We start from the raw sequence: 19,867 nt of genomic DNA, 5'->3' as shown, positions 1-19,867 counted from the left end.
CCTTAAAAAGACTTGGTCAGATTTGTGAGACCAAATCTCCCCTGCATAAAGTTCCTCTTATTCAGTTCAGAAGCTTAAGGAAATTTGCCATGTGTTAGACGTCTCTCACCAATTTTTAAATGGATACAACATAAAATGCATCCTGGCTAATACATCAAACCCTGATACAAGAGCTTCTCTGTTCAAGACGACAAGAACCTCCCCTGCATTGACTCTAGCTACTTCTCCTGCTGTCTCCAGACAGGTGCCAACATTTTTTCTTCCACTTAGGCATACAGCACAGTAACAGGCCCTCTGCCCCACAAAATTGTACAGCCCAAATACTCCAATTAACCCATGACCCTGGTATGTTTAAGGGTGGGAAGAAACTGGAGCACCCAGAGGAAATCCATGCAAACATAGGGAGAACATACAAATTCCTTACAGGCAGCACTGCATTCGAACCCAGTTTGCTGGCACTGCAACAGTGTTGCGATAACAGCTTTGCTAACTGAGCTGCTAAAGGATCCATTCTAACATATTCACACTCTCTTCTCCCCACCTCCATCAGGCAAATAATAGATGAGCTAAAATATACGAACCCCCAGACTGAAGGACGATTTCATCTCTGCTGTTATTAGACCCAAATAGACCTCTCATTGGTGAAAGATAATGCCATTGAACTGCTTTAATGGTAATTTTCTCCATTCCAGTAACACTATATCCTGCATTCTTTGACTTACCATTACACTGCACCGTGCACTTTTGTTTTATTGTTACACTACATGCAGTACTTAAGTACAGGTTTACTTGCCTGAATAGTATGCAAAACAAATAAAGCTTTTAACTTTATTTCCTTATGTAACGATAAACAATAAGTCAACATTTACAGTCCTGTCTTTCCAAGTGAGAATAAACTTTGGCCCTCAGAATCTTTTCTAATAAATTCCCTGCCAGTGTTGCAAGGCTCACCAGGCTACAGTATGTAGGCTTATCCTATTATTTGAGCAAGTAAACATTAACTATTCTCCAATTTTCTGGTACCTCATCTGTGGCTAATGAAGATGCAAAAAAATCCATCATAGCTTGAGCAATATTCTCCCATGCTTCCCTTAGCATTCATGATAGATCCTGTCAGGGCCTGGTGATTTACCCACTTAATAGCTTATAATATTTCTAACACTCTAGAATATTGGTGTATCTCTCCCTCAACTCTCCAACTTCCACAACTCTCTTCCTTGTGAAGACCAGGAAAGTATCCATTTAGAATCTCACTTTCTAGCCTTTGTGCAAATTATTTTCCCTTGTACTTTCTTGTTCTAATCTAATATCAACAAGTTATAGAAAGCAGCAGAATTTGCCCTGGTATCCTGGCCAATACACATTTCTCAAACATCATGACTTTAGGAAGCAAATTGCATATCTGGCAAATATGACTTTGCTGCTCAGTTATTCTGGTTATACACAAGCTTACTGTCATTTTGTTTAGATTATTACAAAGTACATCAAAAGTACATCATGAGGTGGAAAGTGCACTGTGGTAAAATGACAAATGTTATCCAAAATGCAAGAATTTTTCCAAACTTTAATAGACTTACTTCTCCGAAAATCTGACTAATTTCAGGCGATGTAATGAAGTCACCTTGTGGTCCAACAACATCTCTGTGGTAATAATAACCCTGGAATAGATTACACAAAATATTCCGATTTACTTAAATATTCTTGTTAACAAGACATTTGCAGATGTTGGGGTCTACACAAAAGTGCTACAGAAACTCATCAGGTCATGCAGCATCCCTAGAAAGCAGGATTTTGTCAACATTTTTGCCTGATCCCTTCTACAGGTGTGCCATAAATTAGTAAAACACGAAAGTCTGCAGATGCTGTGATTGATTGAAAATGCTGGAGGAACTCAGCTGGTCTTGCAATGTCCACAGGAGATAGAGATATATTGCCAATGTTTTGCATCTGTGTTCTTCTTCAAAAAATAAACAAATTAGGCAGATGCCAAAATAAGAAGGTGGGGGTGTGGGGTGAAATAGGAGAGGAATCATGCCCTAAACATTGACTGCCTTTTGGTTTCCTTGGATGCAACATGATCTACACTTTTATCTACCATTCTTATATATATATATATATATAAATATAAATATATATATATATATATATTTATATAAAAATACGAGCACAGAAGTTATTACACAAAGTTTCCAGAATGTCAGCAAAAGTATAACAAAAGTTGTAGAATTTCATCTAAAACTAAAAATAGCAACTGTGAAACAGATAAAAATGAAATACATACTGCAACAGGATTCGTTAAAACTTCTCTCATGTATTCTGCTACAGAGATGGGGCCTGTTGCTTTGATTTTGGCAACTAGATGCTTTAGCATCAGACTATCTCGTTCTTTAGTGCTTTTTGAAGTTCCAGAGCACAACCTCATCAACTGACCGTCGCATAACCTTTCAGAACCTGTAAGAAATGCAATTCAGCATTGAACCGATGTTCCGGTTACATGCAACATCCATTTCACAATTTAACCCTATATATAAAGTTTCTCGACCATGGGTAATGGGTGAGAAACAAAATCTCAGTTTATCGTTAACTTTATTCTGCTCCAAATCCAATAAATGTTATCATACCATTATTTAGTTGTGATAAGTAGCAACTGAGATTTGATAATTCTGAAGTAAATCACAAACACCCTTAGACACTAGTTGAAGTAAAAACAAAAAAATGCTGGAGAAGCTCAGCAGGTCAAATAGTGTCCTTTATGTAGCAAAGATAAATATAACTGACGTTTCGGGCTTGAACCCTTCATCAAAGTATGAGAAAATGCCAGCAGGTATCGGGACAAAAAAGTGAGGTGGGCGGGGAAGGCAAAGGTAGGAGATGAAAGGTGGAGAAAGGAAGGAGGGGGCAGCAGCAATGAGGGGAAGGAGGGATGGCTGGGTGGGTGGAAGGACTGGAAAGGGGGAGCGGAAAGAAAAGACGTAGGTTTAATGGAAAGCAGTAAAGTCATTGTTAATGCCATCTGGCTGGAGAGTGCCCGGACAGAAAATAAGGTGTTGCTCCTCCAATCTGCAGGTGATGTGGGTGGTATAATACATAAGAGACATGAGAGTGTGGCTTGGAATTGAGCCTGGCTGTGGTTGCAGACGGAGAGGAGGAGCTGAGCGAAACGAGAACAGAGAGGAGGTGCTGAGTTAAGCAAAACGGAGAGGAGAAGCTGCAATCCCACTGAGACCACTCGCAGATTGGAGGAACACCTTATTTTCTGTCCGGGTACTCTCCAGCCAGATGGCATTCACATTGGCTTCACTGCTTTCCATTAAACCTACTTGCCTTTTCTTTCCCCCCCCCCCCATTGCTGCTGTCCCCTCCCTCCTTTCTCTCCCAATCAGCTCCTGTCTTTGCTAACCCCCTCACCTTCCCTTCCCCTCTCCCCCTCACCTTCCCCTCCCCCTCACCTTCCCTTCCCCCTCACCTTCCCTTCCCCCTCACCTTCCCTTCCCCTCACCTTCCCTTCCCCCTCACCTTCCCTTCCCCCTCACCTTCCCTTCCCCCTCACCTTCCCTTCCCCCTCACCTTCCCTTCCCCCTCACCTTCCCTTCCCCCTCACCTTCCCTTCCCCCTCACCTTCCCTTCCCCCTCACCTTCCCTTCCCCCTCACCTTCCCTTCCCCCTCACCTTCCCTTCCCCCTCACCTTCCCTTCCCCCTCACCTTCCCTTCCCCCTCACCTTCCCTTCCCCCTCACCTTCCCTTCCCCCTCACCTTCCCTTCCCCCTCACCTTCCCTTCCCCCTCACCTTCCCTTCCCCCTCACCTTCCCTTCCCCCTCACCTTCCCTTCCCCCTCACCTTCCCTTCCCCCTCACCTTCCCTTCCCCCTCACCTTCCCTTCCCCCTCACCTTCCCTTCCCCCTCACCTTCCCTTCCCCCTCACCTTCCCTTCCCCCTCACCTTCCCTTCCCCCTCACCTTCCCTTCCCCCTCACCTTCCCTTCCCCCTCACCTTCCCTTCCCCCTCACCTTCCCTTCCCCCTCACCTTCCCTTCCCCCTCACCTTCCCTTCCCCCTCACCTTCCCTTCCCCCTCACCTTCCCTTCCCCCTCACCTTCCCTTCCCCCTCACCTTCCCTTCCCCCTCACCTTCCCTTCCCCCTCACCTTCCCTTCCCCCTCACCTTCCCTTCCCCCTCACCTTCCCTTCCCCCTCACCTTCCCTTCCCCCTCACCTTCCCTTCCCCCTCACCTTCCCTTCCCCCTCACCTTCCCTTCCCCCTCACCTTCCCTTCCCCCTCACCTTCCCTTCCCCCTCACCTTCCCTTCCCCCTCACCTTCCCTTCCCCCTCACCTTCCCTTCCCCCTCACCTTCCCTTCCCCCTCACCTTCCCTTCCCCTCTCCCCCTCACCTTCCCTTCCCCTCTCCCCCTCACCTTCCCTTCCCCTCTCCCCCTCACCTTCCCTTCCCCTCTCCCCCTCACCTTCCCTTCCCCTCTCCCCCTCACCTTCCCTTCCCCTCTCCCCCTCACCTTCCCTTCCCCTCACCTTCCCTTCCCCTCACCTTCCCTTCCCCTCACCTTCCCTTCCCCTCACCTTCCCTTCCCCTCACCTTCCCTTCCCCTCACCTTCCCTTCCCCTCACCTTCCCTTCCCCTCCCCCCCCCACCTTCCCTTCCCCTCGCCCCCCCCACCTTCCCTTCCCCTCGCCCCCCCCACCTTCCCTTCCCCTCGCCCCCCCCACCTTCCCTTCCCCTCACCTTCCCTTCCCCTCACCTTCCCTTCCCCTCACCTTCCCTTCCCCTCACCTTCCCTTCCCCTCACCTTCCCTTCCCCTCACCTTCCCTTCCCCTCACCTTCCCTTCCCCTCACCTTCCCTTCCCCTCACCTTCCCTTCCCCTCACCTTCCCTTCCCCTCACCTTCCCTTCCCCTCACCTTCCCTTCCCCTCACCTTCCCTTCCCCTCACCTTCCCTTCCCCTCACCTTCCCTTCCCCTCACCTTCCCTTCCCCTCACCTTCCCTTCCCCTCACCTTCCCTTCCCCTCACCTTCCCTTCCCCTCACCTTCCCTTCCCCTCACCTTCCCTTCCCCTCACCTTCCCTTCCCCTCACCTTCCCTTCCCCTCACCTTCCCTTCCCCTCACCTTCCCTTCCCCTCACCTTCCCTTCCCCTCACCTTCCCTTCCCCTCGCCCCCCCCACCTTCCCTTCCCCTCTTCCCCCCCCACCTTCCCTTCCCCTCTTCTCCCCCCCCACCTTCCCTTCCCCTCTTCCCCCCCCCACCTTCCCTTCCCCTCTTCCCCCCCCCCACCTTCCCTTCCCCTCTTCCCCCCCCCACCTTCCCTTCCCCTCTTCCCCCCCCCCACCTTCCCTTCCCCTTTCCCCCTCTTTTGTTCGGGTGCCTGCGGCATTTTCTCATACTTTGGATGACGAGTTCTGTCTCTTAACCTTTGCTCCATAAAGGGACACTGTTTGACCTGCTGAGCTTCTCCAGCATCGTGTGTTTGATAAAATCAGCCACTTCTATCCTCCAATACCTGGAAACAGTTTTCCGGAAAGGTTGTTATGAACTTGTTTAGAGAGGGACTTCAGACCTAATAGGAAGTTCGTCCTCTTTAACTTAATCATTGCCGACGTCCAACACGAGCCAAGGCTCATCGGCCCCAGATGCCCTTTGACCCCCCTCAACCAGCCAATCACCATCTCGCACAGGTCCTAATCGCTGGGTAAAGCGTGGGTTTCATAGAAAAAGGGGAGATTTAATTATTCCAAGATTGAATTAAAACAAGTATATATTTTTAATGTTAATGTGCAATATGCAGCTCGGTGGATATATTTCATTTTAAAATTCCCGGCAGTTTATGGAGCTGCTAGGACCTGGACTCGGCCGGCGGACATGGCGGCGGCGGCGGCGCGGGAGGATCTCTTTGGAGAGGCTCCTGATGCGGAGGAGGTCGAGCCGGAATGTGATCACGATGCCGAGGAGATGGAGAACAATGAGTTCTCGCTGGACGAGGTGCTGCGGCTCGGAGGGACCAAGGTACGGGATCGGGGGGTGGGGGAGAGGCCGCCCTTCGGGTTGAGGCTTGGCCTAGGCCGGGCTCCCGCATGGCGGCGGCGGCGGCTCCCCACACCCCCCCACCACCCCACCCCACCCCACCCCTCCCCATCCCATCCCACCCCATCCCACCCCACACCTCCCCATCCCACCCCACCCCACCCCTCCCCATCCCACCCCACCCCTCCCCATCCCACCCCATCCCACCCCACCCCACACCTCCCCTCCCCACCCCATCCCACCCCTCCCCACCCCTCCCCACCCCTCCCCTCCCCACCCCACCCCACCCCACCCCACCCCACCCCACCCCACCCCACCCCACCCCTCCCCATCCCACCCCATCCCACCCCACCCCACACCTCCCCATCCCACCCCACCCCACACCTCCCCATCCCACCCCACCCCACACCTCCCCTCCCCACCCCTCCCCACCCCTCCCCACCCCTCCCCACCCCTCCCCACCCCTCCCCACCCCTCCCCACCCCTCCCCACCCCTCCCCACCCCTCCCCTCCCCACCCCACCCCACCCCACCCCCGCACCTTCCTGTACCACATGGGCTTCTTCACCGTGACCTTGGCGGCGGGAGAACGATTTGACCGGGCCTGACTCAAGGAGGTGGCCGTCAACGTTCCTGTCAAGTGTGACAAGGCGGACCTAAGCCTTGAGGCCCTCGGCCCCTTGATGCCCAAAACGTTGGTTTGGCATCTATCTTTGTTTCTCCACCATAGTGTTGTTTCTTCAACCAGGGGGTCTGCAGACTTTAGTTCAGTCCAGCCCAGAAGGAGGACCTCACTCATTCATGCTCACCCAGATGTCTGACTCTATCCACTCATCCCATTTTCCCTGTATTTGGCCCATATTCCTCGGCCCATTTCCTAGCCATGGACCGGTCCAAATGCTTTTTTTTTAAAAAAAATGTTGTGATTGCACCTGTATTCACTGCCATCTTCTTCCTTACGCTCAGCATCCTCTGTGTGCAGAAACTTGGCGGATAAGAAAATTATTGCAAGAAATTCCGACAGCTAGGATTTACTTGCATTTAGAAAAAAAACATTGGAATGATTAAGGATAGTGAGAATGACTTTGCGTATGTGAATCATTTCTTGTGAATTTAATTGAGTTCATTTAAAGAGGCGAACAAAAAAGTTGGCAGGGTGGTAAACATTATCCTTGTCAACCACCACGAAGGCCATTGGAGGACAATGACCAGTGATATGCTGCATGGATTGGTGCTGGGTCCTCTTTTATTTGTCCTGTATGGGATGAAATTGTATATACTATCTTCTTCTTTGGCTTGGCTTCGCGAACGAAGATTTATGGAGGGGGTAAAAAGTCCACGTCAGCTGCAGGCTCGTTTGTGGCTGACAAGTCCGATGCGGGACAGGCAGACACGGTTGCAGCGGTTGCAGGGGAAAATTGGTTGGTTGGGGTTGGGTGTTGGGTTTTTCCTCCTTTGCCTTTTGTCAGTGAGGTGGGCTCTGCGGTCTTCTTCAAAGGAGGTTGCTGCCCACCAAACTGTGAGGCGCCAAGATGCACGGTTTGAGGCGTTATCAGCCCACTGGCGGTGGTCAATGTGGCAGGCACCAAGAGATTTCTTTAGGCAGTCCTTGTACCTTTCCTTTGGTGCACCTCTGTCACGGTGGCCAGTGGAGAGCTCGCCATATAACACGATCTTGGGAGGGCGATGGTCCTCCATTCTGGAGACGTGACCCATCCAGCGCAGCTGGATCTTCAGCAGCGTGGACTCGATGCTGTCGACCTCTGCCATCTCGAGTACTTCGACGTTAGGGATGAAAGCGCTCCAATGGATGTTGAGGATGGAGCGGAGACAACGCTGGTGGAAGCATTCTAGGAGCGTAGGTGGTGCTGGTAGAGGACCCATGATTCGGAGCCGAACAGGAGTGTGGGTATGACAACGGCTCTGTATATGCTTATCTTGGTGAGGTTTTTCAGTTGGTTGTTTTTCCAGACTCTTTTGTGTAGTCTTCCAAAGGCGCTATTTGCCTTGGCGAGTCTGTTGTCTATCTCATTGTCGATCCTTGTATCTGATGAAATGGTGCAGCCGAGATAGGTAAACTGGTTGACCGTTTTGAGTTTTGTGTGCCCAATGGAGATGTGGGGGGGCTGGTAGTCTTGGTGGGGAGCTGGCTGATGGAGGACCTCAGTTTTCTTCAGGCTGACTTCCAGGCCAAACATTTTGGCAGTTTCCGCAAAGCAGGACGTCAAGCGCTGAAGAGCTGGCTCTGAATGGGCAACTAAAGCGGCATCGTCTGCAAAGAGTAGTTCACGGACAAGTTTCTCTTGTGTCTTGGTGTGAGCTTGCAGGCGCCTCAGATTGAAGGGACTGCCATCCGTGCGGTACCGGATGTAAACAGCGTCTTCATTGTTGGGGTCTTTCATGGCTTGGTTCAGCATCATGCTGAAGAAGATTGAAAAGAGGGTTGGTGCGAGAACACAGCCTTGCTTCACGCCATTGTTAATGGAGAAGGGTTCAGAGAGCTCATTGCTGTATCTGACCCGACCTTGTTGGTTTTCGTGCAGTTGGATAATCATGTTGAGGAACTTTGGGGGACATCCGATGCGCTCTAGTATTTGCCAAAGCCCTTTCCTGCTCACGGTGTCGAAGGCTTTGGTGAGGTCAACAAAGGTGATGTAGAGTCCTTTGTTTTGTTCTCTGCACTTTTCTTGGAGCTGTCTGAGGGCAAAGACCATGTCAGTAGTTCCTCTGTTTGCCCGAAAGCCGCACTGTGATTCTGGGAGAATATTCTCGGCGACACTAGGTATTATTCTATTTAGTAGAATCCTAGCGAAGATTTTGCCTGCAATGGAGAGCAACGTGATTCCCCTGTAGTTTGAGCAGTCTGATTTCTCGCCTTTGTTTTTGTACAGGGTGATGATGGTGGCATCACGAAGATCCTGAGGCAGTTTTCCTTGGTCCCAACAAAGCTTGAAAAACTCAAGCAGTTTGGCATGCAGAGTTTTGCCGCCAGCCTTCCAGACCTCTGGGGGGATTCCATCCATACCTGCTGCTTTGCCACTTTTCAGTTGTTCGATTGCCTTATATACTATGATCAATGTAAACATAGAAACATAGAAGATAAGAGCAGGAGTAGGTCATTTGACCCTTCGAGCCTGCTCCGCCATTCAACGAGATCATGGCTGATCTTAAAGTTCAGTACCCCGTGAACAGTGTAGCCTGTGGTTACAAGCTGGTAAAGTGAGTAAAGAAATGGGAGATGTATGTTTAAATTCCTGCACAGTCACAGGCCATTTAGGCCCACGCGTCTGTGCCATCCAATTAACACCCTGTTAACCTACACCCCCGATATGTTTTTTGAATGGTGGGAGGAAACCAGAACCCCCACCCGCTGGGGAAAAAATCCATGCAGACATGGGGAGAACATACAAACTCGTTACAGACAGTGCCAAGTCAAGCATTTTGGGAAGTTTCACCAAGTCAGGACTTGCACGGTGAAACAGGAAGATGAAACCTGATGGACGGAGACACAGGACTGGCAGGTGCCATATAAAGGGAGAAAGAAGCAAGAAAGACAAATGGGCTAGATGGAGGAAGAAACCCTTTGGGAATCCTGAAAGTACCAACAGAGGTAGACAAGGTGGCGAAAGAAGTATCTGGCTGTTGTTTCAGTTGTTTGAAAAGTTGGTTAGCTGTGCTTGGAGTAATGCGTGTAGTTATGGTTACTTCACCACAAAATATAATTAAGATGAAAGGTGCAGAAAAGATTTACAAGGACGTCACCTGGATTGGTGGGCTTGAGATCTTGGGAGAGATTGTATCGGCTACTTCTGTTTTCTCTGGAATGAAAGAGGTTGCAATTGACATGATAGAGTGATAAATCTTACGATAGATAACTAGAGTTTGCGTGGTACGAATGTCTAAAAATTAAGGGCACAGGTTAAAGATATTTAAAGGGGAGACATGTGAGACTACAGATCCTGCAAACTGAAACCAAACCCAATCTGCTGGAGGAACTCAATGCGTCAAACACCATCAGCAGGAGAAATAGAATGGTTGGTATTTCGAGCAGAAATGCTTAATCAGGACTGAGCAAAGTTAGTATATAAGCCAGTGTAAAGAGGACTGGGTGGGAGGGGAGCAATAGGGATTGGCAAAACAGGAACCTGATGGACAGAGGCAGGCAACTAGCAGATGTGAAATAAAGGGAAAGAGAGGCAAGAAAGACAAATGGAGGACAATGAGTGATACAGGATGGAGCAGGTGATTGGAAGACAACTGCTGGCAATGATGGAAACTTATAAATAGAGAGGGTGAGAATGGTGCTATAAAGAGAAATATGATGGAACTAAAGGGGGCATAGGGGAAGAAAGAAGAGTCCGAAAGAATATATTGGGGAGATGAATCAAAGGGGAGGGGGATGGTTGAGAAGGGGAGCAAAGGGGAAGAACAGGGGTTCTTGAACTGAACTAAATTTGGACAATTCTTCTTGAAATACAAAAGTTTTCAGATGCTGTGATTGGAGTCAAACAAAGAAATGCTGGAGGAACTCACCTATTTCTTTGCTTTGATCAGAACGTTCTTTGTTCACACCATTCGGCTGTTAACTGCCCAGATGTAATGTTAGAAATTGCTCTTCTGTTTTATGTTGGACTTCACTCTGGCAGTGGAAAAGGCACAAGTGGGAATGGGAAGGGGAGTTGAAATAGCAGGCAACTGTGAGATTAGGATTGCCGTTGCGGACAAAGCAAAGATGCTCTGAGAAACAGTGGTCCAGTCTGTTTTTGGATGTGAAGGAGGAAGTTTCTCTGGAATGATCTGCCAGGTGAGATGGTGGAGGCAGGAACAGTAATAACATTTAAGAACCACTGGACAAGTATTTGAAAGACTAAGTCATAAATGGATGTGAAATTAATAAAAAGTAAGTGAGAATTTGTTCTAGGAAGGCATAATGGCATCATAGGTTCATGAGCCTGAGGTCCTGTTTTTATACTGTACAACAATATAACTCTGAGATTTTGGAGAAATATTGGAGCCAAGAGTTATGGTGGACTGGGGTGGGGGGTACAACTGGAGTCAAATCAGCTATAATGTATTGAATGGGTGAGGACACTGTCATCATGTAATAAAACAGAAGTGTAATATTACACAAAATTGCATTTAGTCTGCTATAAGGCAGACAAAGATTCACCATTAGCATTGCCCAGTGCCCCTTACAGTCAGAGAAGGAGAACCAACATGGGTCAGTGCTCCAAATGTGGTAGGCAGGAGGACGCTCTGCCTCTGGAGTCTTCTGGAATCTTGTAGTTTCCATTTCTTATCAGGTTTGTATGTAATGTTGATATATTACTGAATGACTAATCCTGGATTCCTGGATGTAATTCAAAACCATTGTTAAAGAAATTCAGCCTTACTTAATTGCTTTTCATGAACTACAGGAATGCTGGATCCTGTTGAAGCTAATGAAGTGTAGTCAAAGGTGCAGGAAATGTGACAATCAATTTATGCTCACAAGAATAAACAAGAGCATCAGGATCATCTGCTTTGATGATCGTTGATAAATACCCTTCAGGATACTGAAAACAACTTCTTCTTTGAAAATGTGGCATAAATACCCCCACCCCCCCCCCCCCCCCCACCCTCAGAGAGATGTGAAATTAGAAGAACCACTTTCTGACCTTGGACGTTTATGAAGATTTGGATTAATAGATCGTAGAACATTAGAGTCCAATGCACAGTACCCATGATATTGTGCTGACCTACTCCACAACAATCTAATTTTTCCCTACCTAACACCCATAACCCTCTATTTCAGATGTGTGCATCCCTAGGGATTCTAAGCTCTTTATTAGAAATCTTTATTCCACTACCTCCTCTCTCTAAGGCAGTCTTTATAATCTAATTCTCTTGTTGACTGAATGATTCCTCATGGTTTGTTCACAAATACCGCTTGGATGGTCATGAAATGCCATCCCTAAAAATCTAGTATAGTTTTCTCTTTCCAGATGAGTAAAATGAGATTATCAATTTGTGTCAAAGTATTTCCCACATTTTAGTATTTAAACGATTTTTTAAAAGTTCTTCAATGTTATTTTGCATCTTCAACCCCTGGCCAGTAGCATTGTGCCAATTTAGCAGCGAATTATAAGATTTTTCCGAGAAGCATTTTTGGTTGCCTTATTTCATTAAAGATACATTCTAATGCATTGTTTTTACTCTCGTATTTAATTCAAGCATTTCTCCCTGAGATTAAAATTGCTTTCGTTTTGCTGAAGCCACTTGCATGATAAACTAGGGAAATATACTTTATGTAGAAAAGGCCATATCACACACTGTTACTGTCTATTTTTGTTTGCAGGCTGATTATATTATGCTGTATCAGTTAAATGAGAATGAAGAATTAGTTGATGGTGGAAAAAAGTCATCAATTGATGATCTGGAAGAAGGTGAATTGGAAGCCTTCATCAAGAAAATAGGCGTAAGGAAATACTCACAAATTCTGCTGGAGGAAAACCAAGAATGTACTAAAAATGGAAAGGAAGACAAAAGGAAGGAAGAAAAAGCTGACAAAAAGGGCAAGAAAAATAAAAATGAGGAACTGAAAAAGAAAATTCAGGATGGAAAGGGTGTTAAACAGGAACAGTCTGACAAGATGGGAAAGGAAAAACTCATTCAAGACAATAAAATATCAAGTACATCTGAATTACCAGGCAGAAAACCTAAACATCAGGACATTTTTGAATTTCGCCCCAAACAATATTTATTGATAAACCAAGGTGGGAAGTGGTACGATGCAAACTATGCAGATGAGTACACCTCTGTGCCACAAGATGAATGCTTGGTCTCACAATACAAAGGTCTTGCTAAACAACTGTATGAGCATGAAACCAATATTTACGCAAATATGAAAAATATCCAAAAAGGAGCAAATTCAGCATGGATGAAAACAGTTGTTACGTCAGGCACATTGGCAGACAGAATGGCAGCCGTGACAGTTCTGATTCAGGATTCTCCTGTGCACACTCTACACTTCGTGGAGATGTTAGTCAACCAAATCAAGAAGAAGGGAAGTAGACGGCAGTGCTTAATGGCTTTGAACACTCTATCAGAACTATTACTCTCTGACTTGCTTCCAGAAAATCGAAAATTGCAAACGTTCTCACAGCATCCTTTTAAAAAGCTTGCCAACGCGAACAAAGATACCAGAGACAAGCACCTAATAATGTGGTACTTTGAACATCTCTTGAAGCACTATTTTGCCGAATTTGTGCAGGGATTAGAAGCTTTGACTCATGACAGTGTGCAGGCAACAAAGGCTCGTGCCTTGGGTATGGTCCATGAGATTCTTTGCAATAAGCCAGAGCAAGAAAAAGCCCTGCTAATTCAGTTAGTGAACAAGTTAGGAGATCCTCAATATAAAATAGCCACAAAGGCCTCCTACCTTTTGGAAACATTGCTTCATAAACATCCCAACATGAAAAATATTGTGTGCTGTGAAGTTGAGCGACTTCTGTATAGACCAAACATTAGTTTAAAAACCCAGTACTATGCCATTTGCTTTCTCAACCAATTAGTTTTAAGCCACGAGGAGAGTGATCTTGCTGGGAAATTAATAACTGTTTACTTCTCATTTTTCCATGCCCATGTTAAAAAGAAACAAATAGATTCTAAAATGCTGAGTGCATTGCTATCTGGTGTCAACAGAGCTTTTCCTTATTCTAAGATGGATGATGGAAAGATAATGGAACAGATGAACACTTTGTTCAAGGTTGTACATGTTGTGAACTTCACCACAAGTACCCAAGCACTAATGCTTCTATATCAGGTGATGGACTCTGAACAGGCTATATCCAACCGATATTATGTCTCACTTTACCGGTAAGATTTACTGTGTATGAATATTTTTGAAAAGCAACCTGCAGAGTTAATGTTTGAGAATTTCAAATGGATTCAAGGAGAGTATGACATTTTTTTTTTAGAATGATCTATGATACACAGAGAAGGGCATTGTTGTAACAATATTGGATCAGAATCCGAATTTATGAAATGTGTTGTTTTGCGGCAGCGTGACAGTGCAATATTGCTATAAAATTACATTTTAAAATAATTGAATTAGTGCAAAAATAAGAGAAAGTGAGGAAGTGTCTGTGGTTCATTGTTCATTCAAAAATATGACGGAGGAGGGGAAGAAGCTGACCTTGTGCTGCTGAGTGCTTGTCTTCAGGCTCCTGTATCTCGTTCCTGATGGTAGCAGTGTGAAAAGAGCATGGCCTGGGTGGTGAGGGTCTTTGAGGATAGAGGCTGCTTTCTGAAGACACTAACTTTCAGATTGATGTTTAAAATTATGAAATAATTCAGGATTGATGGAACCTGCTGTCCTTGGTATTTATAAGTCTATATTAACTACTGACAGGCTTTGGTAAGGAGGGCAAGCCACACTAAGCTGAGGTGAAGGTACCACATGACAGCTCTGGAGCTGCGTATGGATTCATTTTACACCATTGGCAATGTTGTGAATAGCACACAACAAGTTGATAACACCACAGTTTAAGGGCCTAAGAAAGTTAGGTAACCAACAGGCAGGACAGCTGTAGGAAGGTAGCGCAGGAGTCCCCTGCAGTCATTAGGCCATTTCATTGTCAGGCCTCCACCTTGAGGCGGTTACAGGAGCAGATGGAAAACTAAGAACTTGCCTTTCAGACAGCAGCCCTAAAAGGCTGTTCCAGTGTCCCATTCATATCTAGAGATGCCACTCCACGTAGCACCCTCCTGATCCAACGGAGGCGGGGCGACTGGTGCCATAGCGCCACCTGTCACAAAAACAAGGCAGAGCAATGGCCATCTTCCCTACCCATAATCCCCCAGGCAGCTGGAACCGCTCTGGTTCCCAGAACTGTTTCAGCTGCATGGGGCATTATGGGTAGGGAAGACAGCCATTGCTCTGCCATGGTTAGAGCAGCAGAGAGCAGTCCCGAAGGCTGAAGTGGTCTGGTGTGGATGTCCCAGCCCACACTGACTGGCCCCTGACTGTCCCCGCTGATGGCTCCCACTGCCCCAAAGGTTTCCACCACCCCTGACTTGGAGTGAGAGGGATGAGTGTGGAGATGGGTCGCAGGCTGACGTCATCATGACCCGCTTCTAAACAGCCGCTTAGTGCGGCTGTACATTCAGATCGATTGGCGGAGTCCAGCGCTCTTCCGATTATCCCTCTCCCAGAGAGATTGGATTATGCACCTCGGAGACTACCTCCGCACATTCAGAGAGGTACGTGATTATGCGATTTAGTGGATGTTCCTTGCCTTTACATTTGGACTTTTGCCCTATCTGAAAGGGCCTATTCTCTTTTAAAACAGATGTATCGGTTTGGATACTGTTGGGAGATATGATTCCTCAGAGGAAAGCAATAGTAGCATGGCATTGTGGGTGGTTCTACTGCACAGGAGGGCAGAGATGTGGTGGTAGGAGATTCCATGATAAGCAGAATAGATACATGCTTTTGTGGCCACAAACATGGCTGGTGTGTTGCCTGCTGGGTGCAAAGGTCAGGAGTGTCTCAGAGCAGTAGTAGGGCATTCTGAAAGGGAAGTGAAAAGCCAGTTGTCATTGGTAAATGTAGGTACTAACAATTGAGGAAAAAAGTGGGATGAAGTATTAACCAAATTTAGAGAGTGAGGAGGACATTTCAAAAGAAGGATCTCAAAGGTAATAATCTCAGAATTACATCCTGTGCCATGTGGTAGTTAGATTTGGAACAGCAGAATAGAAAAAATGAATACATGACTTGAGCAATGGTTCATGAGGGAGGGTTTTAGATTTCTGTGGGAGATGGAATCAATACAAACCGAACAGTGTACACCTGGGCAGGAGTGGGGTCAATGTCCTTGGGGAATTGTTTGCTAGTATGATTGAGGAGGGTTTAAACGTGTATGGAAGGGCAATGGGAGTCCATGCAGAAAGAAAGAGGAAAACAATGTAGAAACCAAAGCAAAAATTGGGGGGGGGGGGGAAGTAAGAGTGGAATACAGAAAAATTAAATGCAAAAAAAAAACACAACAATTATCATATTCTAAAAGGCATTGAGTATAAGGGCACTTTAACTGAATACCTGTAGTATTCAAAACAAGATCAGTGAACTTGTGGGATAAATCAGACCAAAAGGGTAATGATTCAGTGGCAATGGCAGAAACAAGGTTGCAGAAGATTGGGAATTAAATATCCAAGACTATCAGGTAAATTATAAGGATAGGTAGGAAGATGGTTTATTATTGGTTTCCTGCACATAATATTAATTAATGCTGTATTGAAAATCTATAGCTGGTGGACAAAAGAATTTTTACTGGAATTAAATTTTAGTATTGCATCTTAATGAATATGGGAGGTCTGGAAGAATTATTTTTGAAACAAGTACCTTGATCTCTGTCTTGAATGGAAAATCAATATAATAGCTAAAGATGTAAATAGCAAAAGGAAAGTGAGAGATAAAATTGGTTCATTAGAGAATCAGAAAGGACAAATGTGTGTGGAGCCAAAAGAGATGGGGGAGGTTTTGAACAATTTCTTTTCCTCAGTATTTACTGAGGAGAAGGATAATTGAACTGTGCAGGGTAAAGGAAGCAAAGGGGGTATATATGGAGACTATAATGATTTATAAAAATAAAAAAAAGAGGTAGTGCTGGAGTTTTTGAAACATATAAAGGTGGATAAATCTCCAGGTTCTGACAGGATTTTCCCCAGGACCTTGAGAGAAGTTAGTGAGGAAATAGTGGAGGCTGTGGCAGTGATTTTTCAAATGTCAATAGAGATGGGTATAGTGCTGGAGGATTGGCGTGTTGCACATGTAGTTCCTTTGTTTAAAAAGAGTTCGAGGAGCAAGCCTAACAATTATTGGCCTGTAAGTTTGACGTCTGTGGTAGGTAAATTGATGGAAAGCATTCTTAGAGATAGTATATATAAGTATATGGAGGGACAGGGTCTGATCAGGGACACTCAACACGGATTTGTGCATGGAAGGTCGTGTTTGACCAATCTTGTTAAATTTTTTGAAGAGGTGACGAGGAATGTTGATGAGGGTAGAGCAGTGGATGTTGTTGATATGGAATTCAGTAAGGCCTTCGATAACGTTCTGCATGGGAGGTTAGTTAGGAAGGCTAAGTTCTTGGGTATTAATTTGGAGATAGTCAAATGGATTCAACAGTGGCTGGAAGGAAGGTGCCAGAGAATAGTAGTAGATAATTGTTTGTCAGGATGGAGGCCGGTGACAAGCGGTGTACCTCAGGGTTCGGTATTGGGAACGTTGCTGTTTGTCATATATATTAATGATCTGGAGGGTGGGGTGGTAAATTGGATTAGTAAATGTGCAGATGATACTAAAATAGGGGGAATTGTGGATGATGAAGAGGGTTTTCAAAGATTGCAGAGGGATTTAAACTGCTTAGAGGAGTGGGCAGAAAGATGGCAGATGGAGTTTAATGCTGATAAGTGTGAGGTGTTCATTTTGGAAAGATTAATCAAAGCAAGACAAATGTGGTAAATGGGAGGGCATTGAAGAATGCAGTGGAGCAGAAATATCGAGGAATAATGGTGCATTGTTCCCTGAAGGTAGTAGTGCATGTGGATAGGGTGGAAGAAGGCCTTTAGTATGCTTGCCTATATAAATCAGTGCATAGAATCTAGGAGTTGGGAAGTAATGATGAAACTGTACAAGGCATTGGTGAGGCCAAATTTAGAGTACTGTGTGCAGTTCTGGTCACCGATTTATAGGAAGGATATTAACAAGATAGAGAGAGTGCAGAGAAGATTTAGAAAAATGTTGCCTGGGTTTCAGCACCTGGAATACAAGGAGAGATTGAGCAAATTAGGTCTTTATTCCTTGGAACAAAAGGCTGAAAGGGGATTTGATAGAGGTGTTTAAGATAATGAGAGGGATAGATAGAGTTGATGTGGAAAGGCTTTTCCCATTGAGAGTAGGAGAGATGGATACAAGAGGTCATGGGTTGAGAGATGATGGGCAAAGGTTTGGGAGTAACATGAGGGGGAACTTCTTTACTCAGAGAGTGGTTACTGTGTGGAATGGGCTTCCGGGAAAGGTGGTGGAGGCAGGGTCAATTTTGTCATTTAAGAAAGAGTTGGATAAGTATATGGATGGGAGGGGGATGGAGGGATAAGGGCAGAGTGTTGGTAAGTGGGATTAGAGGAGGGTACTTGGATAAGTGCGGACTAGAAAGGCCAAATTGGCCTGTTTCCGTGCTGTAATTGTTATATGGTTTATATGTTATATGGTTTAAAATATGAAGAGGGATGATTTACAAGAAGAATAATAAATCCCTCAATGCAGAACTGGGAAGGCCTTTAAAAATCAACAACTTGGTGTGTCTGGTCTCTTGGACAGGCTGGATATTCTTTCACTGAAGAGGTTTTTTTTGTATCATTTGGGCACATTCATTGGTGTTATGTCTGATAATAGGTTTTTATTCCAGATTCACTTAATTACTTGAATTTAAATTCCCTGCCTGTTTGGCATTCTGGATGCTAGTCTGTGGTATGCTACAATACGCAACTATTAATAGTTGGGTAGGCATATAATATTCCTAGCTCCTGCCTCTTCTGTAACTCAGTGTACTTAAGACAAGCATTGATGTATTTTTATAACTTTTTAAATCTGTCATTTTGCAGAAAACTGTTGGATCCAGGATTGGCACAGAGTTCCAAACCAGCTATGTTTCTGAATTTGTTGTACAAATCTTTAAAGTCTGACGTCATGCTTCATCGCGTTAAAGCATTTATAAAAAGAATCTTGCAGGCCACTTGTGGCCAGACACCTGCGTTTATATGTGGAGCCCTCTATCTTATCTCTGAAATTTTGAAACTAAAGCCAGGCATTCAAGTCCTCTTACAAGAACATTGGGTATGGCTCCTACTGCTTCACTAATCCATTGTGTTCCTTAATGTGATTTTCTATTTGGATATGAAAAGCATCGGCTTACCCCTTGTAGAAATCCTGTAAATAACTTAGAGTGGAGAAATAATTGATATGACAATTGCAGGTTTAACTTAGAGTGGAGAAATAATTGATATGACAATTGCAGGTTTAAGTACGTTGCAATGTAATTGAAACTGTATTCAATGCTGCTGTTGATGAAGTAGAGTTCAGATACACTTTGGGAAAATAGCAGATTACTTTCTGGGCAAGTCTAAGAAGTAATCCAAATATTTTGATTCATGTATGTCGAAATTTTATACTGTGTTATGAATAATCTTAAACTCTAATGCCCTCTAAGAAAAGTTGGTTGCGATTCTTCCACTATACTGAGTTTACTGATCGTGGATATGTAACTTGGTTCCTTTCTCGCTTGTGATCAGAGTTTCAGTGTAAAGAGTTGGAATATTGGGCTGATGGAAATGTAACTGCAACATTTTAAAAAGGGAAAGATACAATATCCTGGGTAGCAGCAGTTCGTTTGGAGTTTGCATTTCAAGTGCGATAGTTAAAGTGATGACTGAGTCGGTGATGTCTGTGTTTATTATTTTTTTATATATGTCGACTATATTCTGCAAAGGAATCAGATGAAGAAGAGCATTTTAATGATGTTGATGACAGTGATGAAGATCTTGATAAAGAGAAGAACAAATCACATGAAGGAAAGGAGCGTAGAGATGATGACAAGGTACAAGAAACGGTTGTTCAGAAAATGGAACCTAAATCAACAGTGTCTGGATCATGGTTACATTACAAAAATCAAACAGGTAAACTATGTGGATAGACAAAATGTTGTGTATTGCAGAATTTTACCTTATTTCTCTACAGTAGAATCCCCATGATCCAGTATTCAAACAACTGGAAACTCAAATAACCAGC

At 45.2% G+C, this 19,867-nt stretch overlaps 2 protein-coding genes across 7 annotated transcripts in view; one reads left to right on the top strand and one right to left on the bottom strand.

Moving 5' to 3' along the window:
- The window catches only part of ndufaf7 (NADH:ubiquinone oxidoreductase complex assembly factor 7), a 40,806-nt gene extending 35,112 nt beyond the window's left edge, over nt 1-5,694 (bottom strand). For 2 of the 6 annotated variants that reach the window (XR_011355587.1, XM_069930963.1), the window contains exons 1-3: nt 5,514-5,694; nt 2,282-2,451; nt 1,578-1,658 (exon numbers count right to left, since the gene is read on the bottom strand). Coding sequence is in view for 5 of the 6 variants with exons in the window: in XM_069930963.1 (XP_069787064.1) it covers nt 1,578-1,658; nt 2,282-2,451; nt 5,514-5,679 (417 nt within the window). In the remaining variant the exon portion in view is untranslated. The other 4 variants (XM_069930964.1, XM_069930965.1, XM_069930966.1 and 1 more) reach the window with 4 other exon arrangements.
- Nucleotides 5,695-5,825: 131 nt separating this feature from the next.
- Nucleotides 5,826-19,867, top strand: part of cebpz (CCAAT enhancer binding protein zeta) — a 41,241-nt gene continuing 27,199 nt past the window's right edge. Inside the window, exons 1-4 of the mRNA XM_069930961.1 lie at nt 5,826-6,016; nt 12,371-13,890; nt 18,685-18,916; nt 19,569-19,755. Coding sequence (XP_069787062.1) covers nt 5,873-6,016; nt 12,371-13,890; nt 18,685-18,916; nt 19,569-19,755 — 2,083 coding nt within the window. The 5' untranslated portion in view covers nt 5,826-5,872. The remainder of the gene's footprint in view (nt 6,017-12,370; nt 13,891-18,684; nt 18,917-19,568; nt 19,756-19,867) is intronic.

This window comes from Narcine bancroftii, chromosome 4 (genome assembly GCF_036971445.1).
Source record: "Narcine bancroftii isolate sNarBan1 chromosome 4, sNarBan1.hap1, whole genome shotgun sequence".
NCBI lineage: Eukaryota > Metazoa > Chordata > Chondrichthyes > Torpediniformes > Narcinidae > Narcine > Narcine bancroftii.
This window is presented reverse-complemented; position numbering and strand designations above follow the sequence as displayed.